At 36.2% G+C, this 25,110-nt stretch overlaps 1 protein-coding gene across 4 annotated transcripts in view; it reads left to right on the plus strand.

The window, feature by feature from the left end:
- The window catches only part of KNDC1 (kinase non-catalytic C-lobe domain containing 1), a 65,817-nt gene that overhangs the window by 12,101 nt on the left and 28,606 nt on the right, over positions 1–25,110 (plus strand). For all 4 annotated transcript variants that reach the window (XR_011142139.1, XM_068949976.1, XM_068949977.1 and 1 more), the window contains 4 exons: positions 11,705–11,851; positions 13,969–14,086; positions 14,475–15,496; positions 23,460–23,574. Coding sequence is in view for 3 of the 4 variants with exons in the window: in XM_068949976.1 (XP_068806077.1) it covers positions 11,705–11,851; positions 13,969–14,086; positions 14,475–15,496; positions 23,460–23,574 (1,402 nt within the window). In the remaining variant the exon portion in view is untranslated. The remainder of the gene's footprint in view (positions 1–11,704; positions 11,852–13,968; positions 14,087–14,474; positions 15,497–23,459; positions 23,575–25,110) is intronic.

Here is a 25,110-nt window from a genome sequence, read left to right on the forward strand (position 1 = left end):
CACAACAGGAAGAGTTAAATATTGGTGAATTCATTAATAGACTTATTTCCATAACTATCACTACAATACGCGTTTGCCTCAGGTTAAAAGCATTGGCTGGCTCAAACCAGTTTCAAATAGCTATTTGTCTGCATCACAAAACTGCCATTGAGTCTGACACAGAGGTTTATTGATGCAGAACCCCACATTTCTAAGATATGAGCTTGTCTCGAGATGAAGGATTGATGTCTGCCATGTGTGAACTTGCGTTTATAATCTAATAATATAGCTATTCAATTTTGCTTGTTCTGGTGAACCTCTGTAATAGAAATAGTGAATATTCAGTCTTGTCTGCTTTTTTTCTATATAAAGCAGACTGGATAATTGAGAATATAAATGCTTCTGCTAAATGACTTCCTTCATTATTTAGAGGTGATAGAATGCTGTAGTTCTTAAACCTCAGTGTGCAGCAGGGTTAAAACCTTTCAAGAATAAAAATCCTGAAAAAAGTGATATGGGATTGGACAATACCTTTGGGGGAAGGGAAGAAATGGGGGACTGAGAAAGGGAAGAAAGTGAAGTTCACACTTCTGTTTCTCTCTTCTAGAACTCATTTTTGCTTTTTTCTAACAAGGTTGGAGAATGATATGCTGACCTCTCAGCTGGGAGAGAACCAGACCAGAAAAGGTCAAACGTTGCATGTCTCTTTGCTAGAATGTGACAGCTCTCCTCTTGCATTCTCAGTATGTTACAGTTGATTAATTCAAAAAAAAAAAAAAAAAGTCCAAGTGTTTCAACAACCTTAAAAATAAGCAAAAGCTCATTCTATACAAGCTGGTACAAGTAGTATAAATAGAAAAAGCAAGCTAAAAGTATTTAATTTTGTCAAAAACCAAATAGTTGAGATGCATATGGCTGTTATTCCTATGAAATGTGACAAGGAAGTTGGATAGGTATATACCATTTATGTATAAATACTTATATATATATATTAGTGCATGGATTGAAATGTCTTGTGAAACCTCCTTTGCCACTTCCCTGACTTTTTAAAGCAGTTGTATGGAGGGTTATGGGATGGTGATCTCTACTATTCTGTTCCTTCTTCAGCTCTGGGTGCAAGAGGAAAGGGAAATGTCATTTTACCTAATTTTATAGAAGGTTTTTTGGGTTTGTTTTTTTTTTTCTAATGAGGGAAATAAGTCTTTTGAAGCACCACAGCTTTTTTTTATTGAGTTCTGTTTCTCCTTAGTTTCCTGTTGACTTCCCCTGAGACTCCTCTAATTCTGTCTAGCAATGGCAAAGCTTATCATCAACAAATGGTACCTTGTCTGCCCTTCTGTAGCCCCAACCCTTCTGAGTGTTATTTAAAGCTATCTTTTCCTTCAGTGATAAAAATAAATTACTTTTGGTTATCTATGTCAGTTCTGTGCTACTGGATGAGAAACAGAATCCTCCTGTTCTTGCTGTTACATAATCAGCCCAATTGTGGTTCCAATTATAAACTTTGCACTGAGCAAATTTCAGTCTTTAGTGGCTTTCCACAAAGACCTAACCAAAGGCAAATTATGAGGCCAACAGGATTTTAGAATTTAACAGCTGGATTTTTTTGTTTGTTTGTTTCTTTTGTTTAAACTAAAGAGTCTCTTACAGCGTGGATGTAACACAAAAACGTGTAGCTTGCTGCTTAGTTCTGAAGTTGAGCTTGCAAGGTTCCTCCAGGCTCCTTAATGTTAAAGATGCGCTAAAGGCAGTATTGGTGGGTTTGGATCAGTTATCTCCAGCCTTTTCCACATAAACTGTTATTTCTGATTAGTTCTGATGCCAAAGCTAAGGATCTTATTTCCTGGGAAATACATTGCAAGTGGCTTAAGCTTTCTCAGATGTTACTTTACCCCTGGAGCAGGTGCTGTATCAACCTGTTAGTACTTGCCTGCTCCAGAATTTTTGAATTCCTGAGCTCTTTCACCAGGTTAAAAAGAAAGAGGGATGGGAAAGGGAGATCAAATGAAATTTTCTTTCTTTGTTTCAGACATAATGGCAACGGGTATTTTCTTTTTACCCAGGGGTGCTGATCAGTCTGAAGGCATCCCTTTTGAAGGAGAAGCTCATTAAAGTGGTAAATGTTATGCTTTGCATGTACAATTTTTTTGTCTATATAGGCTATACAGTTCAGGTCATATCACATAATACATCCGTTCTATGGTTAAATAGACAAAAGCATGGTTTACTTGTGCTTCCAATTTACCCTCTTCTCTTTACACTCCTGAGATAGGCTGAGCGCCAACTATTGAACTCATTTACCATTTCAGTCACCTACAACTGTTTAATGAAAATCAGTGTTTTAGGAGCATCGACAGGATTTGAGGTCAGAGACAGCTGGTGAGGTTCTGTAGGTAAGTTCAGAAGTGTTTCACCAGCTTTTTACATTTGGAATTCATTCAGGATCCTTGTATCTCTTCCTCATAGGAAAAATTTTATGCAGGAGAGGCTGGCATCAGGCTACGCCTATATAGATAATTACTTCAAAAAAAGAATGAACTGGTTACTGTACAGCAATGAATATTTTATGATAGGATACACACACAGGGATGATAGGATCCGGTGTGATAGGATTCTTCAAACACAGTACTTAAGAATCCTGGTGTCATTGGTTCCTGGCATGGTAAAGGGACTAGGATGTTGCTCGAGTTTACTGGCCCGTAGTGTTCTAAACTGGAAGCAATAACATTTGAATTTAAAACAAAAATAATATCCTTTTTTTCTTCCTTTTTTTTTTAACAAGCAACTTCCTTTATGTATTTGCCATAAATGAAAAATCTTTCATTTATTTAGTTGAGAGAAGATGGGACTATTCTGCTCAGCATGTGTATAACTGCTTCCTAGGTTTCCTCATTACTGTGTTTCCAGAGAATAAATTGTGTTAGTTTAAGTGATAAATAAATTACCTGTGGCAGGTCACTTAAAAGTAAGGAGGTTAATGGCTGGTAAATCACAAGGAGAGTTGTGATATATGAAATTCAGTTTCAAAAGGAGTTAGAAAAGATTACATTGTTTAAGAAGCTTTAAAGATAAATGCATCTATAACTCTTGCTATCTAACCTCTGCAGTCTCCAGCAATCTTACTGCAATACCCTTCCTTACCTATCATAATTATACTTTTACAGCCCTGCAGGAGTGGAATCAGCTGGGATATTATTGATCAGTTCTGGAGGTGCCAATCTTTATGATTAAGGAAGGATGATATTGGAAGCATAATAAATATCTTTCTTAATTTGTCCTCACCCTGCAAACACATGAATTATTTCATGCGCTAGTCTTACTGCATGGTTAAAGTTACTCAAGCTATGTAAGGTCTAGCTCTTCTGTATGTTCTTCATGTGACATGTTAAAGTGCAATGAATGCCTATGTAGGTGCTGAGAGTGGCTCAAGGTATATCTCAGCCTTGACTGCAACAGTTAGGGTAGCAGTTTCTTTGTTCTTTAAACTATATTAAGATCCAATTGAAAAGTTCATGTTTTTATGTTTCTGTATTGACAGTAAAGCTCTTCAAATTCATTACAGTTGCAGATACTAGCAAATTAGTCTATGGACAGCAGGCACCCATTGTTTATAGCTATATGCAAAACTAAAACAGCTGCTAGAATGAAATGTTTGCAGGTAGCATGGTGATTGCTGTAAGCCTATCATATGGTGTTTTTTAAACAAATTTGTACCTCCTGTCAAACAAGATCTCAAATGACTTAGAAGTCTTGTATGCAGTTAGCTAAGCAGATGATTAGAACCGAGTTCAAAAGTGTGCTTTAAAAAATTACCTTTGTCAAAGTCCTACCCAAATAAAGAAAGTGGAAAGGACTGTAAACTCTGGCAAGCAAAAGGAGTAGAAAATGGAAAAGGTGAGCCAAAAAAATAAAATTGCAAAAGTCTGAAAAACTACTAAATTTTCTTTTCAAATCCATCGGACAAAGGAATCCTGCTAGAGTCTGCGAAGTCAGCAGATGACTGAGCTATAAAAGAATTATTCAAATAAGACCATGGCAGAAAAATTGAGTTTATTTTTTTTAACCCATTTTCATCTCAGAGAACCTTCAGGAGTTTCTTATATTGCCACTCTTCTTTGTGGGGAATTCATCAAAAACTCGTCTCAAATTAGTGTCAGTAGAAGAGATTATAGACAAAGTTGACAAAATTAACAGTAAAATGATTTTCCAGGAACAGATGGTGAAAGAGCATTCATAAAAGAAGCAATTTCTTAGAGTAAGATTCTTTAGACTGGAAAAGAGTACCCTCAGGGAGAGGTTATGATAGAAATTTGTGAAGTCTTCAGTGGCAGTGGCCATACAGAGAGGAATTATTTGCCAGATCTCATAAATGTAGAAGTAGGTGGCAACAGTCACCTACGATTGTCAGATGACAATCGTAGAAATGACTAATCTTTGGGTATTACTTTACTGAGAACCAAATTTCAACCAGCCATGTCAATATGACACCTTTTCCTCCCTCTCCCCCTACCCAAAGGAATGCAATGTTTTGTATAGATTTGGCTATTGTTTTAGGCTCTCTGCCTTTTCTCTCCATTTTCTCTGTGAACTGGAGATGCTACTTGTCTGATGTATTAAAAAGAATTTTGATGGCTCTATTTTAAGGCAAAAAGTTTATCTAAGACTGCCCTACAAAACTCTGCGATTTGGCCATAGTGAGGACAGTGGCTAACTCTGTATGTGCACCAAGCTTCCAAAGGCTGGCTGACTGAGAGGGCAGCAGGTGATCACTGGCACTCATGATCCTTAGCTAACAAACATGCCCTATTAAGGTAGGACAGGGCACTTGAGGCTTAAGCCCAGTGGCACTGATTCCCCGATCCCACTTGCCTCCTGTGGGACTGGGAGAGAGCCCACGTGAATGTATACGCATGCAGGCAGCTCTAGCGTCAGTCATCATTTCTGTGTGGGGAAAAGGTTTGATGAAGCTGTAGTTCAGCTTTTATTGGTCCTTTCTGAAACTTTATTACTTCCTCCTCTTTGGTGGTTCTGCTTCAAGGCCCTCTGGACTGTACTGACCCTAGGCATGGCTGAAGGACTGGGAGTAGAACAGTAGGAACAAGTCCCTGTTAATTTTGCTCTTTTAAGAGAATAAAAGCAATGACAAGCATTACTTGTTTAAGTACAGCTGGTACAGATGGAAATGTTTATGGGCAAGTTAGAGTTTTATAAAGTTCAGTCAGTTCCTTGCAGAGTCCATTTAAATTGACTCGAAAAAGAGATCAAATACTGACACCATTTCAGCTATTCATATAGATACCTCTTTGATGTAGAACTTCCCATGACACCAAGCTCTTTTTTCCCCTCAGTCTTTATTTATCTCTTTTGTATATAATGTGTGTATGTATCTATATATCTATATCAATATATATATAAAAAATACTATATATACATATTTTTATATATGTACATATAAAAGCTCCTTTCCTCAATTCAGCCCAAGTGACTAAAGTAGTCAGAGATCACAAGAAACCTAAGCACAGTAATAAGGTAGTGACTAGGCAGCATTCAGTCATAGGGTATCTGCTACATGCTCTTTCCTACTGCATTTCGGTTTTGCTTAGTTCATTTCTCTTTACGTTGTTGTAGCACTGCTTTTTAGGTGATTGTATCTACAAAGACTTACTGGTATTTTGTGATGTAAACTGATCACTCCACATTGACCTGTGAACATGTTAAGACTTCTAAGTTTTCACTTAGGTTTTAGGCCAATAAAAAGGCAATTTGATAGTGCAAATACATGCACACTTCATCTGTGAGTAGATTATTTGAGAATATCTGACCTGCAGTTGCATTTCTTTTTATTTTATTTTTATTTTATTTTTTTTATTTTAATAAGTCTTTTGGGGAAGAACTTTGCAATACTCTTTTGGACTTTTCAGCTTTTGCAGGCAAAACTAAGTAACAACTGTATTTAGAAGGGGAAAACCGAAAGTGTAGCATTAGTTTAAAATGTTATTTTTCTGGCATTTGCTAGTAGTTCAGGAGCTACAGTATACTTTTTGTGAATAGTCTACAGTAGTTTAGCACTTATATTCTACAGAATAATTATCCAACATCTGAAGGGCCAAATGAATAAAAAGCTAATATTTAATGCAGTGCTTCCCAGTAATTACAGTATGCTTACACAGAAAAGCATTTGGTCCCTTTGTAATGAAGAAAAGTATTAAAAAACTAATAGGCCTGTTTCTGTTCCATTTTGTTGCTGAAGAACATTACTGTCTGACTTCATTTTGCTTAAAAAATGGTACATTTTAGAATAAGTCAGCATACCGAAAAGAGTCGTAGGTATATATTAAACTTTATTCTCTTAATAGTAAATTTTTCTCAAGCATTAGCTTGAATTTGTTTATAACACTTTGTGTTTATAACAACTCTGAAGCCTTCATTTGTGGAACCTTTAAATGCTTTGAATTGTGAAAGAGTAGAAATATCTATAAATGTCCAGCAGTCTCAATAAAAAAAAAAAGGAAGAATGGTACAAGTTCAAATAAGGGTTAGATGTTAATGTCAAAAAGGAGTTATCATATCCTATTCCAGTATCTTATCATTTAGTAAGAAATATTTTACAGTAAGTATTAATTCTATTATGGTCTCTTTCAGTTCTTTTGAAGACCTAAATTTCCAAACTCAATGGAATCTTGATACAAAATGTAAATAGCCATTATTCATAATTGCAATATGCTAAATGCTTATGCAGTCACTATTCAAAAGCTCTTTTGTCAGCTTTTTCTCTTTTTCTGTATTGTTTGTCTGCAAGTATGAGTTCCTGTAGAAGCTTATTTCTTTAGCCCTGCCAAGCAGCAATACAACAGAGCCTCTGTCGCACTCTGTACGTAGGCACTGGAGCTTTTACTTCTTCTCCCCATTTTTTGATTTGCAGATTTGAAAACTGGAGAGGAGCATTATTATTCCATGATTTTACTTCCTGTAGTGTTCAGTGGTTGTAAAATGACATGAAATAAGCCAAATAACTCATCTGGAACTAATACAAGCCTTTTTGAATATATTTTTCTCATGATATAAAATTTTAACGTGATGATAGAAACTGTCTGGTTCCTTGGTAAGTTCTTCTAGTACTTAGCCTGAAAGTTTTAAAAATCAGTAGTATCTCTACCTTTTGAACTCTTTAGGTTTTTTTTTTTTTCTCTCTGAGTTTTTTTTCAAGACACAAAAGGCATAACAAAACACTAGTAGTGGAAGTTGTCTTCATTTGAAGCTACTTATGTGATTATCACCTTCATATTTTTGTCAAATTTATTGAGCTCCCTTAGCCTGTTGCTGAAAGTAATACTCTGAGGACCTCAAATCATGCTTGTGTTTTTTTTTTTTTTTTTCCTTAGAACATCTTTCCTCTGTGTTGTTCATGGTTGTTTTGTGTTTTTGGCTTTTTCTTTCTTGCTCTGTTTGCTAACGTTAGCCTAACGTTGTCATTGAGGGGATATACTTCTCTACCGCTGAACCTGGAGACCTTGTTTTCTAGTATGACTTCCTCCCTTTACCTGCACCCTTTCCAAATTTGATACTGTAGTGCCTGTCAGCACAGCCTGTGTTTTTTCTTACTAGAATTAGTCTTTGATGCCTAAGTTTTTTAGGAACTGTGAAGAGAGTCTTTCTTGTAGATCTTTCTTGAAACCTGTACTACTTATCTGCTTCTGGAAATATAGCATGCTTATCCTATAAGATAACAGTTCTTCATAAATGGTACTCCTTAGCTAGATTTAAAAAAAAAAAGACAAAACAAAAAAATGAAATATTCTTCCAGAAATTAAGAAGAAAAAAAAAAAGCAAGGAGAGAAAAACTTCAGTGGAAAAATTTTTAATTAAGAAAACTCTTAAGACTTCCAAAGTAGTGCCAGCTTCTGCTTGTCTTCCAAAGAGAAGCCAAGTTGTTTGCTGCTCTGCTATTCATTTTCTAAACATTGTAAAACACAATGAAAACTTACATCAAGTGTGAGATTGTTTTCACTGAGAGCAGTCACATTTAGTGAGCGCTGGACATTTTATACTTGTGAATTTGCTTTATTTATTGCGTGCAGGATCTTGTTTTCCTTTCTCAAAGTCAAATCTTCTTCCTAGACCTAAACAAGTAGTATTGTGGTAAGTGTAAGCTGCAGATTTGGTGCATAAACTTGAGGAACGCCCCATCTAGTGGATGACCACAAACTCATTCTTATTCTGTCATTGCTTTGGCTCAGATAGGAGGCTAAGCTGAAAAGCTATTCTTTAACTTATGGATACTGTAGTAAAAGCAAATGCAAGGTAGGATACTGTGGTATGAACAACACCATATGTCAAAGCTACATAGTCATTCCTTTTAACACTTTTTATAATCAGCGTGCCTGATAAGTGGAAGTCTCTCAGCCTCCTGTTCAGTTTTCCTATTTTTGTTCCCTCCTGTAGTTACGAAGTAGGTTCTTCAAAGTTAATGTAATTTGAAAGGACAGAAGAGCTGCAAACATGGTGGGGCGGAAATCCTGTATAAAAATGTACCTGTGAAAATTAATATATGTTAATGTGATGCATATGGGTAGAATAAGAGTGAATAGTAAGCTGTTTTTAAGGTCTTATTAATATGCTTATCTGTGGCAAAATAAATAAGGTTTTCGATATAACATGGAACCCATCTTCCCTTTTAGAGTATAAAGGAAAGGTTCCTAGAGATACATAGATAGCCCTGGTTAAACTAGGGAAGCAAAATACATTGGGATAATGTAAATTCAGATGTCCCTTGATGTGACACCTTTTTCTTTTTCTGGCTGAGAAGAATTAAAAAATTCTAGACCTGGATGTTTAGACATCTTGTTACTTGATTGGCATGAAATGTGGAAGTACCCAAATACCTATTTTGACTTAGGAAACTCATTACAAGCTCTAATAATTGAAGTTGCCATCTTCAAAACTGGATTTCCTGGATGTCAAAGGGATGGAGGTATCTCAACCCAATAATTTTTCTATGCAAGAAAAATATCCCTTCTTTCTTCATTATGAGAAGATTGGCCTATCTGTTGTGCAAAAAGAAATGTGGTGGACTTTAAAGCAGGATACCAAAAGGGAGTGGAAGTCTGTCTTGTTGCATCTAAAAGATGCTTCCACGTGCTCTTAAAGACAGACTAGGGGATATGAGTTTTAGCCCACTGCGAACTGGACGAAGAGGGATGAAATAATATGTCACTCTGGTCTTGCTAGTCCTACTCCCTACAATGTCCACATCCATCTTCATATGGATGAAGAAAATTTGCTAAAAGAGAATATTAACCACTTCTCCCATCTTTGCTTTCTTTGTTTCCTCAGAGTGGTGTTGCTTATTTTTCTGTCCTGCTTTTGGAGTTGGTATTTGAGTTATAGATAATGAGATTATGTCCAAATATGCTTTTATCTTCCTCACTGAAAGAAGTGTAGATACTCTCTTATTTAATCTCATGCATTATCTATCTAGAATAGACACTGCACTCTGTAAATGAAATCAGACCCTGAGGAATCTCACATTTTTTGAGAAACTTAAACATACAGGTAGTGTCCAAATGACAAAATATCATCAAAAGTGGTGCCTACAGAAGAATGCAAAATTCCACTCTCTAATTGAGTGAGAAGAAGAGGAGGTAGGAACAAGAAGCTGTCATCCATATTAGTTTTCTGGCTTTTCCAGAAGTGCTCTTTGTGCTGAATGACAAGACAGGGGAAAACAGAACTATTTCAAGTTGGAGATTTGCAGTAAACTGTGTTGTTCTTTTTTTCAGGACTCAGATATAGCTGGTCAATTGGTGTGAGTTGTTAAGGATATGCCATTACATTATCTGTTTCTGAAGGCTGAGTTTTAGTTTTTATTGTTTTGGGGGGAGTTGTAAGGATGAATTAGTAGATTCTTTCCCCCCCCCCCCCCCAAACAAGCTGTTACTGCTGCCTTTTGAAACTGTAGTATTTCTATAAATAGAACTCTATCCTGAATAAATGCCGGTGCAGGATTTGTTGATAGAGTTAGAGAACAAATGTAAAGTATTGCACACTTCTGCCGTATGATGTAAAAGCATGAGAGACCTTTAAAAATATCACAGGTAAAGTTTGATATCAGTTACATAGTGGTTGTTGGAGTCTAAAAACAAATTTTCTTAATAAAGGAACATCCATTTCTGAAGTTGGTAGTAGTATAGAGGGGCTGAAATGGATTATTCTGTTCAGAAATACCTTCTGAATTCTAGGGTATCCCCACAAAATATGGTCTTGGTTCATCTGAGTGAGTTTCGGGACATAGCATTGAAATTATTAGGTTTTAATATCCAAGTATGTGCCTTATGGATTTTTTCCTCCAATTCTTTAGAGGTATGATTAATTCTTTTTTTTTTTTAAATAAAGCCATTTTGTAGAACAGATGTCATGTGTTACAGATCATATAAAATACATGGAATAACTCTAATGTTTTACTGAGTATATTAAGTTACCACATTATAATGTCCCATTTGGACAAAAAGTTCATCAAATAGAACTGTATTAAAATTTAAGGCATTTGGCTTTGTATTTCATTGTTCTTTTTGGCTTTGTGTTCAGCTTTGTGTTATTCTGCCCATCAAGAAATGTAAAATGACTGTACTCCCTGAAGCAGAGTCTAGTATCAAAGAGAAATAGAGTCTATCTAATATTAAAGTAAAGGAATAAGTGATACACTTCCCTTTTACTGTTTAAAACTTTTTTTCCCTCCAAACTATTTCATTTAAAAGAAAAAAAATTCTTAAGCTCTTGGTGGAGCAAAGGGGGGATTTTAGTTAAATTTCTTCCATAATATACTGAAATATACATCTAGAATTTCAGGCCATTACTAGTCTTCAGTCTTGAGCAGCCTTAGAAGGTATGAGTTTATACTTAATTCTACAGCAAATTATCTTGTGCAAACTCTAAGATCGCTATCCACTAAACTTCTGTTAACAGGGGTTGTATGTTTTTGTGAGCAGTTCTATCAATCCAGGGTAGAGTTCATTTTCCTGCAGCTGAAATATGTGGAGATGAGATGGCAGCAACTTAAGGAAATCTGAAGAAATAACTGTCTTCCCATTGTCTTGTTAGAAGTTTTTGTTGTTCGGGCTTTGTATTTTCACATCCTTGTGCCAATAGATTCTATTTTCATCTTACAACAAAAGTCTTGGCAGTCTTTCAATGCTATATATGCATGCATTGTTCACTAGGGCTGCTAGTACTAAATACGTTACAGTAGCTTATGTAGTGAAGTAGAAAAAAGAGTAAATCTTACTCATTTGTCTTACTGCATTTCTTCTGCTAAATCAAAATAAAAATTGTAACAACTCCCACCAGAGTTCTGAGAATCTTGAAAGATCAAAAAGGTTTTCAGTTACCTTATCTGCTTAATAGTGAAGTTGTAAAATGATGAACTTGAGAATGTTTTTGTGCAAAGCAACAATTTCAAGTTTTGATCTTTTCTTTTTAGGTCAGATGACTATATATAGATTTTTTTTGTTCTAACTTTTGTCTTAATCTTGAAATCCCAAAGCAGCACTAAAATCCTGTTTTGGTCATCCTATTCTATTTAATTTAAACTACCTTTCCAATGAACTGTTACTTGGTAAGTTAAAAGTGATAGCAAAGTAAGCTATGTCCCTTGTGATCTCAGGGTTTTTGAGAGTGAGTGTGAGAGACTTGGTAAAAATATTGAATGCATCTTTTAAACTTTATGCAGGCACACATCTATTCTTTGGGTGCAACCTTGAAAGCAGCAATTGAATATGTAGTAGAACCTGAGACAGAATCAGAGTTTGGACAAGACCTGCATGCTCTCCTCGAACAAATGCAAGAAGAGAATCCTGAAGATAGGCCAGATATTGAGGTAAAACAGCCCTCCATAGTTTTAAGTGTGTTCTTTCACAAAAATTACAAAATTTCTGCATGTGTGCTCATTAGTAGAGAAGATGCTGTATATGTGTAATATGCTCAGATTTTGGAACAGAACTGGAATTTTCCCTCACTCAGCAGAAGCTCTTGTCACTTCCTAATCTAGTGGTGATACAACCTGAAAAGCAGAAGTAAATGTTTTATGGTAAATCAGTTTTTAAGAAGGCTGTGTAAATACTTCTGTGGAACTGATTTGTCTCATTAACCAGTTCTCCGCATTTAATATTTAGGAGAGGGAGAAAGAGGGGGAGAGAGAGAGACATTAGAAGTAAAAACAGAAGGCAATATGCCATGAAAAAAAAATTGTGCGGTGGCTCAGATGATGCTTGGATTGCTTTCAAGAAGGAGATGGGAGGAGCCGTGCGCCAGGATCCCTCTACTCCTTGGCATATTCAAGACATTATTGTTCAAAGCACTATTATTAACTAGTTTTTCTGTAAGTATATAAAAATTGAGTAATGTTTGATTAAATCTCTTAAATTATTTTTGTATTTTATTCCATTTAGCCTCTTATTTTGTGTATAATTTTTTAGAAGGATTTGAAGATATGTAGGATTTTGCAAGGTGATATATTCGAGGAACTTGCATTCTAAATTTTGGTCACCTTATTCTGTGTTATTTGACATTGATGTGTGAAAGTACATCATTGTAATATTATAGACTTTCAGACTGTAGCCGGAGAATAACAGTTGTCCAAATGTGACTTTTCTTCAGAACCATGATATCTAAATCCGTTTCTTTTCTTTTTTTCCCCTTCTGAGCTGACAGTATATATTCTAAATGGTCTAGCATCTGCAATCAGTGCTTTGCAGAAAGAATCTATTCCTTCTTCTGTTGCAGCACTCATTTGCTATAAAGCAAATGGAAATAATATTGGTTCCCTGGCTGAACATTGCCCAGGTGGGGCACCATTCCTGGCATGGAGCCGCGTGATCTACTCCTGTATTTCTCGTCGTGTACTTTCCAGCATAGTCAGGAAAGGGATTGTATAGCACTGTTTACTATCTCCAGTTGGTTTGCAATTCCTGAAAGTTATTCCTGAGTGCTCACATCAATCCAGGAATGGTGGTGGGTCAAAACTGGAGGGTGTTGCTTTGTGATTATCTGTTCTTTTTTGCCTTCCTTTTCTTTCAGAAGCTTTCTTGGTAGTGGGGAGGGGGGCCACCTATGGAACAAAACCACATAGACCTTTACAAGTGTTTTGCAGGCTCCATCACAGTTGGATACCTGTATCCATTTTTCCTGTCTTTCCTCAGTCTGATATGTGAACTAGCACAGCCGTTTTCTTTCTTCCACTCACAACAGCAGAGGAGTAGTTGAGTGGCTTTAATGGGGACATAAGAGCAGCCTCTCAGAGCTGTGTGAGATTTCATCACTGTTTGCCTGTGGGAGCAGTGGGATGCATTTGAAAAGAGAGCTCTCTTCTACTTCCTGCCCGTACTGACAATTTTAAATGTATGAATGTCTGTAGCTAACATTCAGTTGACACTAGTGCTTATCAAATGGTGCCCAGGCTACAGATTAGAGGTGCTCATGTGATACTATTTCTTGGGACCTGATAATTTTGTTTTCTTTAATATGGAATAATGTTTTCTAGATAGTTGTATTTCTCAGTAGTCTTAAAAAGAGTCAGAATTTACTTCTGTTGTGATGTTTGTAATAACAATATTCATCGTACTGCCTATGTCACTGGATTCAAGTGAATCACTGGCTGTTTAAAAAATATTCCTCACTCTAGCTTTTACATTGTCAGTACATTATTCATAAAGGATAATACTAAAGATGATTTTTTTTAATTGGTTGTTCTTAGTATTTCCTAACTGTAGGCTAGAACTTGAACTGAATTAAGTAATTTCATGACAGCCTGTGGGAAAAATAAGAAATGAATTCAACTACATGATAGAAACAGTACAACGAACAGTGCAGGAGACCTTCAATGTAGCATCTTATTTATTAATTCAGCTGTATTGTGTGAGTGAACATGATTCAATTTAGTCAAAATTCATTAGTTTATTCAGTATTAAATAAGTATTTAACACTAATTTTCTCTAGAGCATTTTGTCGTTATGTGAAGAAAAACTGAAGATTGCTTCATCAAGTAATATTTGTCGAAGTCTCTCTGCTGTTGGACGAAGGGTTCTTTCAATTGAATCATTTGGTGCTTCTCAAGGTAAGCTTAGTGTACTTAGTTTAGAATTTTTAGCTCTGAAACACCGAATGATTTTTGAAATACTATGTTTGTGTACTTTTCTGTTAGAGGTTCTTTTCTAGATGTCTAAGGGTCATGATTAAATATTTTCGGGTTTTGGCAGTGGGAGAGGAGGAGCAGACAACACAAAACTCTCAATGAATGTAATATATTTTGAATAAACTTCTATTTAACTTATTGTAACTCTCTGTGTAGAGTGTCCTTTATGATTAAAAATGAGTGTCCACTCACTTTTTGTAACGTAAGGAAGATGCTTAGTAGTGGCAGAAAAAGACCTATAAAGACTTACTAGGAAAGATGAGAAGGTTTTAATGTATATTTAATATAAGCACCTGTTTTTTGCATCTAGATGGCTGTGATAACATGTGGAAGGGAAGAGTGTGTCAAAGAAGTTTGGGATCTAAATTATACTCAAATGAGAAAAACAACATAGCAGGTGATTCCTCTGCAGTGGAAGATGTGACAGCTACCTGTCACAAGGACTCTTCAGTAGTTACTATGGTGACTGGCAGAGAAAGTGGATTAAAAGAAATGCAAATTGATCTGGATAATGAGAAAGCTCAACATTCTCAACTTGCAACTCAAGTTAAAAAGAGCAAAGAAGAGGATAAACATGCAGTATATAATGACAGTTTTGCTAGTGTTGCTTTGGATATAAAATCATTGGTAATTGACATGGAGGGAGATGGTATTTTTCAGAAAGGTTGTTTGAGAAAAATTAAAACCTTTCCAAAGCTACCACTTGAAGCTTCAGATACAAACCCCTTTTTCACATCTGTAACCAACAGTGGACTGCTAGCTAGGAAAAATCAGTTGCTTACACAAGAACCGCTGCCTCTAGACAATAATAATGAGGTTGCTTTTTCAAAGGGAAATCTTAATTCGTGTGCTATTAGTAATCCACCAAAGGTAGAACCAAAGAATCACCAGGTTAATGATCTTCATTTAGAAGCTCCTTGTGTTTGTACGCAGGTATCTGGCATGAACCTAGAAGAACACATGTCACTTATTAATGGTAAAAATACAGGTTTTCTTTCATCTGATCACAAAGAAGACTGTTCTGATGCTACCTCTGAAATGCCAACTACGGCTGATATGATAAAAAGCCCAAATCAATTAATTACTGGAACAAAAATGCTAGACAATTACATGGCACTGGAAGACTGTACCGAAACTTCTCAAGGGCCAAATGAAAATTCTTTAACACGTTTTAACAAGATGGAATCAGTGTTAACAACAAAACCCGGTGGGAGCAGATATGGATCAAACCTATTTAGTTCTCCAGAATTAAGCAACGGTGCGATGCGTGCAAACAATAATGAAGATAATCTTTGTGGAGGCAGAGGGTCAGAAATCAAAAGTAATGAGCAGGTAGTAAAAATAAAGTCTTCGTTATATAGTTGCTGTAGTCACTTATGTGGAGAGGAAATGACTTAATACTGTGTGATTGCTTCCCCTGCCCCCAGCAATTTAGTGTGCTGGAGAATAGAATTTTGCTAGTCTGCACACTTCCGCGTTCACATTGGAAACATGGTGATTCTTTTTTCTCTTTAAAATGCTACAGTGAAATTTATCCTATTGCAAAATCAACATTCATTTTAATTTTTTAACAAAGTGTACTGGAGTGCACTCACTAATGTGGTTAATGTAGCGTAATTAATAGTACATTACATTTGTAAGAATACATTACCAAAGCATATGTAGATTTTTTGCCTCTTTATGTTGCTGCCAGTACATAGAAGTTCAGTACTTTGCAGTAGGCCTCCCAGCTGCTTATGAAATTTGTAGAGTTCCTGGGTATAAACCTGACCTTGTTGAAATCAATGGTAGTATCCCATCTGCTTCAGGAGGGGAAAAAGATTCCACTTTTTTTTTTTTTTTAATTTACATGTGCATTTAGGATTTTGAGAATTGTACATATGCTGTATCTATTCTGTGTTCTTAAATTACTGCTTGTGTGTGTGCTATGTATATTTCATGATCAAATTCAAATATGTGCACAATATGATGGATATGTCTCAAGTATTTCATCTCTATAAATAGCCAAATAAGAGGAAAAGTTGACTCTTTCCCCCCGCCACTAGAATTCAGTGATAGATAACATAGTGTGGTCTCTTCTCTGCTCAGACTACAGATTCTCAGGGTGGACAAGTTTGGTCTCTGACTAGATGGTTTTCTCTTGTGCCACACTTGAAGAGATGCAAACAATCCATGTAATAGGAGAACTGCTGGCTAAAATTGCAGGATGATTGATGCTTCTCTAGCTCTGACTTGGAAAGAATGAGCAGCAAAAGCATTCAATGCACACTTCATTTCCAGAAACTGTGCTTAGGTGAAGACTTTTCCTCAGCTGTCTCTGCTGACAACTCTACCTGTTCTCCTTGCCTCACAGCTCGTCTCTCAGTCATCCAATGCAGTGGCCTCCAGGCTTATTTCAGTCTGTATCCTTCCCTGTTTTCACCTTGCTTTGACACCTCCACTGGGGTAGTAACCAACAACAGTCAACTGTGTAAGGAGCCTTTGATTCATTATAGCTAAGAAATGAATTCCATGTTGAAGACTCTGTTCTTACTGCCTTTTTCTCTTCCCCTTTCTTCTCCACTAAATATTGTGTGTACTTACCAAATTCATAATGCAGGAGGATAGTAAATGTGGATAAATACCACATGGCATGGTTTTGTTCTCTTGGAGTTACTCTTTGAATGCATATTTATTTCTTTATTTAGTTTTTAAATCCGGGAAATCCTCCTTCAGACTCTAGGAAAAGATCAATTTGTTGTAGGCACTTTTATTTTTCCCCTGTCTCCTCCTGCTCCAAGCTATGCAACCCTACATAGTTCAGAAGGGAGTGAAAGGGAACCATCAGCTCTAAAATCATGCCAAAGTCACTTGCTTCTGCTAGGTCATTTGTTCCTCTAGACTTCCACAAACCAGCTTTCTTTTCTAGGTGTGCTTGTATTTCTAATAGGGATCATAGCAGTTTAGGCCATTGACTTCTTGTGAGGAAGCTTGTTATGTCTTAGAGCTGTAGCTGTTTCTGTCACTTGAATACTATTTGCAGTATTTCGTCTGTGTTATGCCACGAATCTCCTTTCCTGAAAGGAATTTTTATGCAGAACTGTGTAAACCTAAAATTAATTGCATGCAATTTTTCAGGGAGAGGATGACTGAAATAATTCTAGCTCTCAGATGACTATAAAGCCATGCAGCTGTTTTTTCTCCAAGGAATATAGATACTACAGAGTCACCTGTCTAAACAAGGAAGTGGACTTGCTTCAGACTCTAACTAGGGAAGTATGTAGGATAAATAAGCTGCCATCACTTAAGAACATGAATTGAGTACATTGAGAAGGGATATTTAGGAAAAAAAATCTCTTGAATTAAGGCCTGTATTCTGTCCTTGTTTGACTGTCAGGACCAGGTTTTAAGTCTGTCTGGGAGTATAAGGATGCTTTCAAGAAATTAAGCTTTCTCAGAATTATAGCTTCACAAACTTCTTTTGAGATTTAAAAGCCATAGGAATGTTCTTGTTACTTTTCCTGCAACAGCAGCTGAAATTGGCACACAGAGTACTTACACAAAATATGTTTTCAGGTTAGTCTGCCATTCTTCTGAATGTTTAAATGCTTCTTTTCTTCAAACATTTCATCGTCAATTTAAAATAAAATGGTCTACAGCCTAAACAGAATTTCATTCTTCCAGATAAGTAGGCTCTTAATAGTAGTGTGGTTATCCTGCTCCTACCATACTCAATGACCAATTACAGCGAATTAAGAAAAGGTAACTGTTATTCCAGCTACCTAAAAAGCAGAGTAGCAAATATCGTCTCAAATGAAGAGAGCGGGGTAGCTGGTGTCCAAGAAACTAGAGGCTTATGAAGCTGTGTTTTCAGTAGAAAAAAAGGTTTTATAGACTCTTGCTCTGTTTTCTTTTTCCAGTAATCAAGCCCAGCAAATGTTCAGGTCCTGCTGCATAAAAATATGCTCTTTAGAGCTTGTTAAAATCCTGTGTCTCATATAATCTAGGAGATTTTTTTTTTTAACGTAAGTAGAGAGAGAAAAGCATTTAAGTATATCAGCTTCTGTGAACAAGACCTACAGGTTTCTTAAACAAGATGACTGTCCGTTCCCTAGAACGCAGAGCTTCTAGCCTGCAAATTTGTATTGTGTGTGTTGTTTTCTGGAGGAGATGCTAAGGGGGGGGTCGATCATTTACAGTAGTTATTGAATGGTATAGAAGGCTCTATTGTAGGTCTTCTCCTTAATGAAAGGGATTTTCAGCTCTCTTCTTCTGCTCTCTTGAAAGCCAGGTTTTATGCCTCAGATTTCTGAAACATAGCCGTTTCTGCCTCTGTCTTACCTCTTAACAATGACAATTGCAAAAATAAAACCATACTGTGGTGTCCTTTGGTTCTAAGTTTTACATCTGATTTCTCCCTGCCTTTTCAAGTTCCCTTTCATTTTTGAATGCCACAGTTTTAACAAATACCTAAAAATGTTTGAATTTAAGAAATTAAAAATTGAATCTGAGTGTTCATTTACAGCGAAGGGACAAAATGACTGTGGAGCCCCAAGAATGTATTTTCCATCTTCTGGTCTAAATGGGTAGCACCTCATAAGATTATTTATAGCGCTACTCTTTTACCAGTTTTCTATAATAGATAATAAGCATGATTATTGCAAACAGAGCTTTAGACTAGTATCTCTAGCATTAAGTATTTCTTGCTCTTTAGAGAGAGTGCAATACAAGGCCCATCCGGTTGAAGATCAACCTTGTCTACTCTGGAGAATGGACAGTTTTTCTTACCTGTCAATAGTACTTCTCCAGTGGACAGTATTTTTCTAATACCCCAACACTGCTTCCTAATGTTATGTGCTTCAGTGCTAGTAGGCATTACTAAAAATACTTGCTTGCTGTTGTCTTGCTACTGCAATGTATCTTGTGAGGGTTTTCTTAGCAATTTTATAGTTTTGCATGCCATAAATAAATATTTTTCACTTCAAGTTCGAGTGGAGATCCTTTATTTCTCTAACCAGTTTCATTCCAATCAGGTGTGTCTCATCTCTAATGCTTTTAAATGTTTCTCTGTGATTCAAATACTCTGGCTTTCACATGGGAAGGGTTAACAGGAACCTGCCATACACACATTTGTTTCATGTCGATCATTCACACCCAGTTAAGCGTAAGAGAAGTGAAAACCCACGTAGCCAAAGAATGACACTTGAACACTGGGAAAATAACACTTACAGGAAAGAAAAGTTGTCTATTCCCAGAACAGTACTCCTTAAGAAAAGAATAATGATAGTCTTTCCTTGCTTTGGCTGTTTAAAATATGCCAGCATCATAAAATATTTTACTCCTGGAATAGTTTGGATATTTTGCTAAAATAATGGTTGTGCAGTTCTGGTATCAAAAATGAAAAAGAAGACCTATAAATGCTTTTACTAACACCAAAGGAAAAAAATAATTTTCTCAACAAGTGAGGTTTAAATATAATCTCTTTTGCATAAAGTAAAATGTCACCAGTATGTAGTTGTAGGCATTAATCAGTCACATGACTTTTTCCTATTTTTAGTTAAGTTTTCTGTACTGTGAAAAAACTTTCTTATTTAAAGTCATGGCATAGAATTAATTTCTCTTATGAAAATCTTCATTTTAGAGCATGAAGAAGAATCCAGGAAGAGGCACTGGATTCAAACTTTACTTGTTTTTTGCTGCAGTAGTCACCAGTCATAATATAAAATAAATGTTTTATATCTCAGCATTAAAATAAGTAGAGGTAATGAACAATGGTAATGATTTAAGTGCAGTGGACTTGAGGCCTTATGCATGCTGGGTAATTGTCTTGAGTTTGCTTTGCGAAAAGTGTAAAAATAGATACTTAAGAAGCAGACTTAAAACATGCTACAGGCTATTTGGCTAAACATTTTAGTCATATATTTTCCAGCACTTCAGACTTTTTAAGGTTATAGAAAATAATTGCTAAATAGCCATGAGTCAGATCTGAACTTGCATGTGAGACAGATGCCTAAATAAGGGAAACTTCCACTTACCTATTTACCAAAAACATATGCTTTTTCAGTAAATTTAAATGTCTGCTAAGTTAAATACTTGCCTTGAGACTTAAATAAAAATTGCCTCGTAACTCTAGGTTGAGAAGTATATTGTTTTTCCTTTGTAAAGTATTTTAACAAGACTCTACGTATTGTTCATTACAAATGTGTTAAGTGTTTTATCATGTATGTTGATTATAATTTTTACATCAGTTAATAATTTTTACAAGATATTTGAAGGACAAGTCCCCAACAGGTCTGACAAAGTCATCCAGGAGCCTCTCTTTCTAGTAGAGGAAGATAAGCATTTGGGATAATTAGAAGCATTAGAAGAATGATCTCTTCAAGTGTCTTTTGATGTGATCAGTGTGTTTTTGTTGTTGGATTTTTTTTTTTTGAGAGAGAGAGATTTGATATATAGAACAACAGAACTACTGCGAAAAAGACAGTTGTTAGTATATCTGTGGAAGTACAGGAGAACGTATTAATACTAGCTAGCACTGTTAATACTGGAAATTTTCTTTAGGCTGCTTGCCAGAAAAAATGATTCATAAGGATATGCGTTTAAATAACATTCACTAATCTGTAACCAGACTGCATCTTTTTTGTCCTGACTCATGTCCTGGATGGCAGGGATTCTCACTTCTGCTGAAATTTACTTTTCCTACATCCTTCTTTCTTCTAAGACACAGTCTCAGTTCCTGATGCCTTTTCATCCCCCATTTTCTCTCACTTTCCTCTTTCTTGTCATAAGCTTTTGCTGCTGCTCTTAGGATTTTTTTTCCCCCCTACGTTCCTGCTATGTTTAAGGCTCTTTCTGTCATTTCTCTCTTCCTTTAGAGAGCTTAGATACGCCAGAAGTGATGAGAAATGCATTTGAGCTCTGTACTGTGCAACTAACTTCAGTCTCCAGTTTAGAGGGAGATTGTTCTCCCCCTTGCTCGCCATTGCGCTGATCACCTCCTCCTGGCACAAGAGGCACTTTGTATATGCGATAGAGAAAGTCCATCTTTCTCTGTTGCAGCTTTTAGAGCCTCTAGGGACACAGACTTCAGGAAGAGGGATTTGCTTGGAGAGAAACATGTGGCAGCGATACATAGTTATTATAAAAACAAAATCCCAAATCCCAGAATGTTCTTCTTTAAACTCAATCTGTGGAATTCCTCTTCTTTTGATTATTCCTTCCGCTTGTCAGCTGTCCATGGAGAATTTGAAGCTTTAACTGCTGTTTTCGTTGTAAAGCATCTCTGAGCAAAGACATTTCTGAAGCATTTGAGAAGTGTTATGCTATGAAGAGGGGAGCACAGCCCTGATCAGAGACAGTAATCATTCAACAGTGTGAAGCTCTGTCTGTTTTTGAATATTCTCTAGACTAGTTCATTCCTTTGACTAGCTGGTCTCTTCCTCCCTGCTGTGCAGCTGGCGTCTTTTTATCAGACAGTTAAAGAGGTTACTTTTCTAGATGCAGCCAAGCAAAATGTTTGTGAAAGAATTCTGCGCTCAACCGTGCTGATAATAGCAAGATTTGAGAATGAAACTTAACCCGATCACTTGTGTTCCTATCTATCTGTACTAAAGTTACTACTTTTTGCAAAGTGCCGCAAAGAAGCATGTGATAATACAAGCACCCATGTGTGTGTGTTGAAGGTAGACAGGTAACATAACGTTTTAAGTAAATTAAAAGCAGTGTTTGATGGCACATCTTATTGAAAGTTAATAGCTTGTCTGGTTCACCTTTAAGGAATATTTAAACAGTATGAGGCCAAAGTGTTTACCTTCTTTGACAGCTGTATTATGGTAAATATTAAATTATCAACAAAGTACGGAAATTAGTGTGGTTCTCTTTTTCTCCCCCATAGATTGCAGGGGAGTTGTTTGTTTGTTGATCTTGATTAAAGGTAATGCAGTAATCTGTGCATTATATGTTGCATTATAAAATCTGGATAGTGCCTCACTGAAGAGTGATCCATAGCCAGGATCATGAAAAATTGACTGCAGCAAATGACAGTTCGGAAGCTGACTTTGCCAAATATGTAGCATAGTACTACCATTCTGTGTAATCAGACTGCAAGAAAGGTCAGACCCCTAGTCTGTTCAGATTTGTGGATATAAAGGTGTTGTTAATAACAATAAAAAATTTTTGAGGTTTGTATTTTTGATTTTGTTTCCTGTGTTCTAGTTGTTTTTTGTTGATTTTTTTTTCAGTTAAGTTAATCTCTAATTGATGCTGGTAGTTCTTTTCTCCAATGCGGCTTTTAGAGATAGTTAAATATAGCAAAGCTGCTATTTAGAGATAGTTAGATATCTTAGAGGCTGCATGCGCAATAGAAAATGTACTGTGCTGTTTTAAATAGTTTGATGATCAGCACGAACCTAGAGGGATCTGCCCGCAGTGAATTGTTTTTTACTGCTCCTTTGGTCGATGAATGAAGAGGGTAATTAATGTCCAGCTGGTGGCTAATAAAGGCCACCAACAGTGATAATCTCTTCTATTAGCACAGCTTGATGTGGAAGGTAATGCCTGTGTAGTTATATCAATGTCAAGTTTTTGTATAAAAACGTTCACAAAATGTAAAGTATACATTCTCTGAAGAACAGTAAATAAGTGTCCTGTTGCATTCGAGCAGTATCTTTGTGGCATTAAGGTATTAGGCCAGGTATAAAATGCTAAATTTATAACCAAAAAGAAAGTACTGCTTTTGCAAACTGAACAGGCAGTGATTAAAAACAAAACGATGTGCTTCAGCTTCAAAATAGACCTGTCATTAATTCTGTCAATATTGTTAACATTCTTTCACAGAAGAACAAGAAATGTTGATGAAATCTTTAAGGTAAGACTTATAATGCAACTGTTAGGGTAAAGCAGGATTTGAATTTTTGCTGTTGTTGTTCATTTGGGTTTTTACCTCTTTAAGCCTAGATGACGTGCCTTCGGTTATATGTCATCTTTGACATTCTGAAAGAATCTTTTTCCTAATATAACGAGAGAGAACTTCCAAACAGCTCACTTTTCCTGAAGCACTTCAGTTCGATGTGAAATCTAATTTGAATTACACTTCTGTTATGCAATTAAGAAACTAATTCTTTTATACAGTTAACTGCAATGCTTTTTCAATAAGAAGCATTATTAGTTTATTACTAGCAACAGCAATAAATCCCTTTTCTTAGTGCTATTAAGGTATGCACATTTTATGTTAGGATTTGATTTTTCATTGCATCAGTAAACATTTTTGTTCTGCAATAATTTCTAATAACTTTCTCCATGCTCATTTTTTTTTCAGTGGATCTCTCTAAAATTCCTATTGTCCTGGTATGGTAAACCTCTGAAGGACTATGAACTCTGGGCGTTATGTCATGAATGTTTACGTACTCTGCAGACTTGCATAGATTATCCAGGTAGAGGCTTAATTGTTTCTAAATGTTTGCTTGTTTATTTATATTCAGTCTTTTATGTTCTGTTTAGGCTGTTGAAGCAAAACATTTTTTGTATAGAAAAAATAATAGGCTATATTTGGAATTTCACCCTTTAAACTGTGACTTTGAATTGTTACTCCATTTGGAGTTTTCTTCCGTATATAGGATTGTAAAAAATATCTTATTTTCTCTTTATTCTGGGTTGTTATGACAGTTACGGGGGAAGGGAGGGGTATACAGGGGAAGGAATATATATATTTTATATCTATGTAGTCTTAAAACTTCCACTTTGCTCTCTCTTGCCTGGATTTGTTTGTGACACTCGATATGTTTTTGACAGTCCTGGGCTTTACCAACTTAAAGTGCCCAGGATCTTGCCATGACATTTCTCTGCTCTTTGCCCACTTCTTTGCTTGAGTTTATAGGAGGGTTCTCAGAAGGCAACTTCTGAGAGAGGAATGGGGAATAGACCTCTGACTAGACTGGAATATATTGTACGTAACATGGGATAAGATGGTCCTAAATTTCAGTAGGCGTTCTGAATGCTTGGTCTAGCTTATACTAACTAGAAATCTAAAGCAAATAAGAGCAGAGATGCCCTTTTATGATCTGAACCTTACAGAGCCTATAAAAGTGAGCATTGGGATACTAACCACTAAGTGGAAGGTACCTGACTTAAAACTCCCTATTTGAAGAATAAAACTACTTTGAAATTGAATATTGTTTTCAAATTTAGACTGTTTCTGCCAGAGGAATCTCTGCCTGTTCGGAGAGAGTGACTGCGCGTTCTGGAGTGACTCAGAGTTGTGTTGCTATTTTAGTGGGGGGGGGGGGGGGGGAAGGGTAAGAAAGTCCAGTATTCCCTTTTAAAATATTACCTTATTAAAAGTGATGCTGATATGATATAAATGATATGTTAAAATATCCTTTGTCTCAATGCTGAAAAGTGGAACAGACTGGACTAGTTATTATTTATTTATTCTGCTAGACAGCCTTTTTCTTCAAATCCTCCCTTGAGTACATTTTTTCCTTATGCTTACCAGAAATTATCTGCATAAGAAAACAAAGTTAGCTTCTTCATGCATTTCTGAAAATGATCATGCTACAAAAGGTGTTTTACCCTCCACTGAGTCTTTGCTTGTTTCCTTTCCATTTATTTTCTACATGTAGCTTACAGGCACTTTAGAGGAACCAGGTGAGAATCTCATGCTATACTGCCCGCGGAGGAGATAAGGCCTGGTTTGCATGAGCTGGATTGCAAAGTCATGGCCAGAGGCTTTGACTATTGAGACATAATAACAGTGAGCATGAAGAGTTCTCGTTGGAGCTGCCTCCATAGAAATAACTAGTAACGGTTCCAACTCAGGAAAGTTTCCCTTTTCAAGACAGGTAGTTCAGGTCAGGATTAAATACTACTGAAGGTAGTAGGCAAGCCTGTGTTTACATGAAATGTAGTGAGGTTTAAAATTGAGGTCAAACACATTTTAATGGGGTTAGATGGTTTTAGATATGTTTTTA

Source organism: Struthio camelus, chromosome 7, assembly GCF_040807025.1.
Source record: "Struthio camelus isolate bStrCam1 chromosome 7, bStrCam1.hap1, whole genome shotgun sequence".
NCBI classification, from domain to species: Eukaryota; Metazoa; Chordata; class Aves; order Struthioniformes; family Struthionidae; genus Struthio; species Struthio camelus.